The sequence below is a fragment of the Triticum urartu genome, chromosome 1 (assembly GCF_003073215.2).
Source record: "Triticum urartu cultivar G1812 chromosome 1, Tu2.1, whole genome shotgun sequence".
Classification (NCBI taxonomy): Eukaryota; Viridiplantae; Streptophyta; class Magnoliopsida; order Poales; family Poaceae; genus Triticum; species Triticum urartu.
In genome coordinates, this window is record NC_053022.1 from 456,823,858 (window position 1) to 456,831,481 (window position 7,624).

General features: G+C 44.3%; 2 protein-coding genes across 2 annotated transcripts; both read right to left on the reverse strand.

The window, feature by feature from the left end:
* Positions 1-2,510: 2,510 nt before the first annotated feature.
* On the reverse strand, positions 2,511-3,555 carry LOC125518726. Its single transcript, XM_048683557.1, has one exon. It carries the CDS (start codon positions 3,319-3,321, stop codon positions 2,740-2,742), a length of 582 nt encoding a protein of 193 aa, XP_048539514.1. The 5' UTR covers positions 3,322-3,555; the 3' UTR covers positions 2,511-2,739.
* Positions 3,556-5,014: 1,459 nt separating this feature from the next.
* Positions 5,015-7,316, reverse strand: LOC125518718 (pentatricopeptide repeat-containing protein At4g14050, mitochondrial). Its single transcript, XM_048683549.1, has one exon. The coding sequence runs from the start codon at positions 7,231-7,233 to the stop codon at positions 5,401-5,403; it is 1,833 nt and encodes a 610-aa protein (XP_048539506.1). The 5' UTR covers positions 7,234-7,316; the 3' UTR covers positions 5,015-5,400.
* Between the last annotated feature and the right edge of the window lie 308 nt (positions 7,317-7,624).

Sequence of the window (7,624 nt, forward strand, 5' to 3'; positions counted from 1 at the left end):
TGGGGGGGGCAACGGCTGGAGATGCTCTAACAATTGTATCTCTCATTCGCTACCAAACTAAAAGGCCAATCACATCCCGAGCACACAGAGCCTAATAACCCTAGGAAAACAAACAACCCCCCAAAACAGCGCACCAAATATCCAGAATACAAGTGAAAAAAAATCATTTTTAAAAGTGAGAAAAAGTTTGATGTGTATTCTTTTTTTTAAATCGCCCCTCACAAAAAAAAGGCGAGCGTTAGCCGCTACTTAATCATGAAATTGCCTATTTCCAACAGTGAATGGAGGCATGTGCACACTTATAAGTGCCAAGTGTCAGCATGTCAGATTACAAATGTTCACACTCATTATCTTCGATTTTTGTACTTAAAACAAGGAGAAAGAATCCAAAGGGTAGTTAAAATAAGCATTCCTGTGTATTTTTCGTTCAGTTACCTAAACATCAGTTACAGTAATACACTCAAATGTTCTCCTATATCTTCTCAGTATCTTCCAGAAAACAAAGGATCCTCAAAACTACATTTGTTATGGACAACACAAGAAGCTACTAATAGAGGTGCAAATCATGAAGATCTCGTAGCCTTTTTCCAAATCAAACATCAGCCGCTAAAAGCACCCAGCTGCACAAACTAAAAGACCGATTATTCTAGATTGTTGAACCATATGCCACTACCTTTCATAGGATAAATGCCGAGCTTTTGATTCAGAATGACAAAAGGTTGAGCTTAATTTCTAAAACCACATCAAGTAGCTTACAAACCGTACTCAGTTTTTTAATTGCAATGAAGTTCTGTATTAGTGCACTAACCTGTAAAGTAACTTAAGTATACCCCACCTTGAGATTGATATAGCTAGCCCTGACATAATTATTAGCATCTACTCAAGTATAAAACACTAGGTATGTAAAGAAGGGCCATGCACACACATATTATTTCCTTAAATACCTTCGAGCAAAATATGTGCATGCACTTTATTTCTTCTATAGCAACATTCAGAAAGCACAAGAAAAGACATGCAGCAAGGCTTCCACAGAAGAATCACTACTATTTTAGAGGTTTAGGTAACTGAACAAAAAATACACCCCTCCTGAGCAGCAATCAGGGAGGCGTGGGAATTGCCCACAGAGGAGTTCAGGTATTCGGGCCCTCTTTTGGCTCCAGGTGCTCTTAAATTCAGTAAATGTTGATAACCGAGCAAATGTCCTTTTTTGGCGCTCATGGCATTTGAGGAATGATGGAGTCCAGGGCAAGGGGGAGGCATCAGTTACACAATCTGTTTGTTTTGTGAACAATCCTGGAGTCAGACTGTGAAGTTCTGATTGATGGATTGGGCAGCCACAATTGGAAGGTATTAGAGATGTTGTGGCAGAGCTTCCTGAATTTCGGTGCAGTTTTGTGAACAGGGGAGGCAACAGAGTAGCTCATGAACCTGCTCAAGCTGCTAGGAGGGGTGTAACGGCCAATGTTTGGCTCCTAGAGGCCCCTTTGTTTGTTGCTGAGTTGCTCAATTTTGATTGTAAAGACATTATCTTACAATAGTAAACCTCCCTGTTTCCCGCTTTTTTTTTGCCTATTTCCAACAGTGAATGGAGGCATGTGCATGTGTCAAGTGTCAGCATGTCAGATTACAAATGCTCACACTCATTATCTTCAATTTTTGTACTTAAAACAAGGAGAAAGAATCCAAGGTGGAGTTAAAACAAGCATTCCTGTGTATCTTTTGTTCAGCTACCTAAGGGCATGTACAATGGTGCTATCTTAGGGGTGCCACGTAGGATAAATGATGAGGGGGAGGAGAGAGAACTCATAAGAGAAGGCTTGTCTTCTCTTATTTAAGATAAGACAAGAGATGATCTCTTAGCACAATATGTCTCACCACATTTTTAGGAATTGCTAGTTATTGAAGATAAGGCTAAGAGATGACCCATTGTAGACATTTTTCTTTGTCGTCTCTAAATTACATGCAAAACTTAAAATAAGACTATCTTATCAACCATTGTACATGCCCTAAACCTCTAAAACAGTAGTACGCTGAAATGTTTTCCTATATCTTATCAGTATCTTCCAATAAACAAGGGATCCCCAAAACTACATTTGTTATGGACAGCACTAGAAGCTACTGTGCAAATCATTAAGATCTCATAACCTTTTTCCATATCAAACATCAGCGCTAAAAGCACCCAGCTGCACAAACTAAAAGACCGATTATTCTACATTGTTGAACCATATGCCGCTACCTTTGATTGGATGAATGTCCAGTTTTTCATTGAGAATGACAAAAGGTTGAGCTTAATTTCTAAAACCACATCAAGTAGCTTACAAATCATATTCAGTTTTTTAATTGCAATGCAGTTCTGTATTAGTGCACTAACCTGTATAAAGTAACTTAAGTATACCCCACCTTGAGATTGATATAGCTAGCCCTGACATAACTATTAGCATCTACTCAAGTCTAAAACACTAGGTATGAAAAGAAGGGCCAAGCAAACACATATGATTTCCTTAAATCTCTTCGAGCCAAATATGTGCACGCGCTTTATTCCTTCTCTAGTAACATTCAGAAAGCACAAGAAAAGAGATGCAGCAAGGCTTCCACTGAAGAATCACTAATGAAAACTGAGCTCTTTGTGAAAAAAAGGCAAGGCAATAAACCACATGTATTCCAGTAGTACAACCTACTACTACTCCCTTGCCCTGACGAAAGCTCCGGAGCAATTCATAGACCAAACCTCTGCAAAGCTCATGCTTTGATGCTGAAGTTTGCGCACTTGATGGAGCCCCTTGCAATGTCAATCTCAATCATGTTTTCCTCCTCACTGATCTCCGACAAGATGTCTATGAAGTCCCTCCTGTCAAGAGCGAACTCCGGCAGGAAGTCGGCGAGGAGGTCTTGCTCCTTCTTCCAGAGACATTGCTCCTCTTGCCCCACATAGTACCCATCAACAAGGGAGATCTCAATAAGACTCTCATCGTCGTCGTCATCAGACACCGAGACTTCATCAGTCCCCTCTTCGCTGACCTGGCAATCTGAAGACCCCGACAGGCTTCCAGCCGAATCCTCCAGCGCATCCTCGGACACCTCATCTCGTGGCACAGTGCTCTTCTCCTGATGAGCAACCACCTCCATGGAAGCTTTGTGGCTGCTGGTTCTCATCAGTTGTCTGAGGTTTGAGAAGAGCAAGGAGAGGCAGGTGGAGATAACCAGCACCAGCAATGCAAGAGAGGAGGACGTGGAGAAAGAAGAAGAGGAATACATACTGTAAAGGCTACACGAAATGAGTAGAAGCGTGAGTTGTATGGCCATTTGGGATCTGGGAAGCATCAAGAACTTGCTCACAATCACAAGGGCAAGAAGGGCTTTAGTGGCCCAAATGATGCAGCGATGCTAAAGAAGAAAGAAGCCATGATGAGGCACAGCATGGAACAAGGAATTGCTGCTGCTTCCTTTTCAATAACAAACCTGCACAGGGAAAGCAAAGGTTGTGTGCTTGTCTATCAAATGGATTTGTGAATTGACACAAAGAGGAAAAGGAGGCCAGAGAGGGAGGAGGAGTAGGGCTCACCATGTAGGACGCGTATGCCGCAAATATTTAATCTGAAACTGATGGACGTAAAGGTAACTGCAACAGTTAATTAATGCTTAGAAAACTGAAACTTTCTGGTGAACTGTTACCGGTGCTGCAGTGCACACCCCATGTCCTCTTGTGAAGCTGTAGGTTAAGTCATTAGAGGTAACTGTTGGCTTGGCATCATGGTCAGAGAGTTGTTAAGCGCTGCTTGACAGAAATATTTAAGGCGTGGTCCATCCATGGTTCTATAGGATGGCAACAAGTAAAGCAGGGTTGGGTTGCGTGAAACAAGAGGGTGGCCATGTGCATGGGGTTAATTAAAGTTTACCACATGGGCCTCCACTAGACAATTCGTCTCTTCCACTCTTTTTTTACCTTATCAAAAGCAGCGTTTTACCTTTTTTCATGGAAGGTGAGACCGTAATGAATTCCCCCCCTTTCTCTTGCCCTCCCATCTGCAATTAAAGCTGCCCGATGTTCATGACTTGCTCCAGCCCTCCTTTTCGTCACAAAATTATGCACTGAAGTAAATACAGTAACTTGCTGCTTTGTGTTTACTGATTATCACATAAAACTGGCTGACAGAGCTGGATGCACTAATAATCTCGGCACCGGCAATCATCAACGCAAACATGTTGAAAGTTTTGGTATCCTTCTATTCTCTAATAGTTCAAGTGTTTTCAGTAGTCATTTGGCGGCTCTCAGAATCACAGCTGTTGGAAAATAAATGGTATACTATGTTGTCCACAAACATAAAACTCTTCTACTGGGGTGGCATCAAAATTGTTATGTAGGCATGTAATAAAGTAAAGAAACAAGTTTAGCCAACCCACTGGAGTACCTGAGTCAAAGTACCAAAGTGAGGGACATGCGGGAAGGTGATAGTAACACCCAGTTTTTCCATTTAATTGCAAACGGGAAGCATAAAAAGAAGAAAAATTGTTCAGCTTGAACAAGATGAGGGCACCATTGTTGGTCAAGACAACCTTAAATCCTACATCTCCAACTTTTATAAGCTAGTCGGATCCACTGTGTCTAACTTTGTGTCAATGGATTAATACACAGTGCAACCAATGGAAGATGGTAGCAAGGGATACGTACAACCGGTTTGGGTGACGGTTCAATAGTAGGCTATGTGTAGGCATATATTCCTATTTTTGCCGGTTGTGGCTTGTTTTTTTGTACTTCAGAACTGGAGCTTGATACTGGAACCTTAATAAAATTTGGCTGGGTTCATCTCAAGATGCAGACGCCGGGGTTTATCTTTTCTAAAAAGAAAAGAAAAAATTGGAGTACCTGAGTCAACAGATCTACTTTGGAATTCTCAATCTTAGCTACTTCAGTCTAATCTTTCACCAAGCCCTACGAGTAGTATTATATCAACAGTATCGGAGAGCTGGGTTGCATAATAGCAGATCAGACAAGTACGAAGGATAAAAAAACACATTATTCACCGACAACATAACCTTTGAATTCACCGATAACATAACCTTTGAATTCACTGACAAAAATGTTTAGATTTTTTAGGAAAAAAATGTAGCAACATGACCCTATAGTTTCCCCAGGCTACTCCAAAGGACTATCTGTTACCAGGATGTACATAAAGCTAGGAACAATAGGATACAACAAATGGACAGTTCTAGTTTCTATTAGTCGCGCTTGTTGGTTGGCCCATATACGGTTTTGTCTTCTCTAAGACTGAAACATCAATTCAGTCATACAGAAAAAAGGTCATCCATTTCGTACCGATCTCTCTAGACATGGGAAAGTTAAGATATTAGACCATACCTAGAGGACTAGAGGCACAACTGAACATCAGCAGATCAGTTCTGCTACCAGAATTCACCACAAGAGCACTTCCCACCTTCAAAATGGTGGAAACGAGTAGCGTCTCTCACAATAATCTTCCTCTGGAAAATTTCACTAATTAACTTCATCACTACATGGCAGTCCCCACAGACACGGAGGTTCTTCACCACCCGGATCACCGACCCCGGAAGAGACTTGAGGATTCCAAAAGCAACAGCCAGCCTCTCACTATGCAAGAACAGATGGTGCTCCTTTTCATGCTCCTCCAGATCATGCATCACAGAACTGGTATCAGGGACATAGCCCCTCCGGCGCATCTCCAAGACTAATTCCTCGAGAAAAACTAGAATTTCTTCTCTCATATCAACCGGAACTTCCCCAGCATGAAACAGACGAGATTCTCTTCCAACTTCAACCCAGCTATACCCAGGCTCTTTATTTATCTTCATATTAGCCATGAGCTTTCTCACCGTGCTCACAGACCCCCATTTGCCATTCACTGCATAGACATTAGATAACAAGACACATGTTGAAGGATATTTTGGTCCCAGCTCTAACAGATTATCAGCAACCCTGACACACATTTCAGCATTGTTGTGTTTCTTGCATGCGCTCAAGAGGGCCCCCCAAGCAGCTTCATCAGGCTCATATGGCATCGTAGTGATGAGTTCTTCAGCTTCTGATAAATGGCCCGAACGACTAAGAAGATCTAGGTAGCATGTATAGAGTTGTAATCCAGGGTTGATGTCATACTCCCGCTTCACTGAGTCAAACAGTTGCCGACCTTTCTGAACAAGACCAGCGTGGCTACATGCATAGATCAACCCAACAAATGTCACCTCATTGGGCTTCACTCCTGCAAGAATCATCCGGTCATAAAGAGCAAAAGCCTCCCCTGCTCGACCATGCTGGGCCTCTCCAACAATCATTGTCGTCCACGAGATGATGTCACGCACTGTAATCTCTTCAAATACTTCTCTAGCGGAGTGTATGTCGCTACATTTGGAGTACATGTCAACCAATGCATTCCCAACCATCATGCTGGACAAGAACCCAAGCCTCATGGACAAACCATGCAACTGCCTACCCAGAACAAGCGCAGCCAGGTCTGCAGCCCCACCAGTTACAGATGACAACACAAATGCGTCATCAATAGTAACGGCATCCCGCCTCATCTCAAGAAACAGCTCCAATGCGCTAACACTCTCGCCAGCTCTTACAAATCCTGATACGAGTGCAGTCCATGCAAAGAGGCCGCGTCCAGGCATGCTCCGGAAGAGCTCCAGTGCCTCGTCAGTATAGCCGTTCGACGCGTACCCAGAAACAAGCGCAGTCCACACGACGCTGTTCTTGGGACTCATACCATCAAACACCTTCCTGGCATCATCCGGAAAGCCACATTTACAGTACATATCGATCAGAGAAGACTTGACGACATCATCTCCGCTATACGGGGAAGCAACGAAGTGTCCATGGAGCTGCTTACCAAGACTGAGGCTTCGCAACCTGGCGGAGGCGCTAGCGATGGAGGCCAGGACGAAGTGGTCCGGCTGGAGGGCGTCAGCAGAGAGCATGCGACGTATGATCGGGAGCACGAGGTAAGGAGCGTCGGAGTTGGAGACGGCGGCGAGGAGTGACGAGTAGAGGTGGAGGTCCCGGCGCGGGCTTTCGTCGAACACCCTGCGGGCGTCGGGGAGGAGGCGGCACTTGGCGTAGGCGGAGACGAGAAGGGACGGCGCGGGGGGGTGCAGCGCCAAGCCATCCTTGAGGAGACGCGCGTGGGCGCGGCGTACGGCCGTCGGTGACCCCCCCGCAGCGCGGACGGCGGCTACAACGGCGGCGGCGGGGGAGAGCATGCGTAAGCTTTGATGAAAGGCTGTATCTCATTTGTTCCTATGCTATTCAGTTCGGCCTAAACGGCGTCGCGTGCCACCCCCGCCTACATGGGCTTAGGAAGGTAGGGAGTAGTTAGAATAACTCCAACAGATGATGTAAAACCTGATGTAAAAACAATTAAAGGGTAGTAGGGAGAAGAGTTTTGCACACCATGGTTGTTGTTGCTCCAACAGATTATGTAAAAGTGGTGCCTAAAAAATTGAGAAGCAGTTGAAACATGAGGTCCAACAATAGAAAGGTCGGGAGGCGAATCTGACGGTCGTAGGAGCCGAGAACAATTTCGGCTAGCAGAGTTCGCTAGGGTCAAGACATTCGTCGGGCCACCTAGGATAGGAGTCATAAGGTAGCAGG

Excerpts from the sequence above, each read along its gene's own strand:
- LOC125518726 (XM_048683557.1), bottom strand. The coding sequence starts at position 3,321 with ATGCTTCCCAGATCCCAAATGGCCATACAACTCACGCTTCTACTCATT.
- LOC125518718 (XM_048683549.1), bottom strand. The coding sequence starts at position 7,233 with ATGCTCTCCCCCGCCGCCGCCGTTGTAGCCGCCGTCCGCGCTGCGGGG.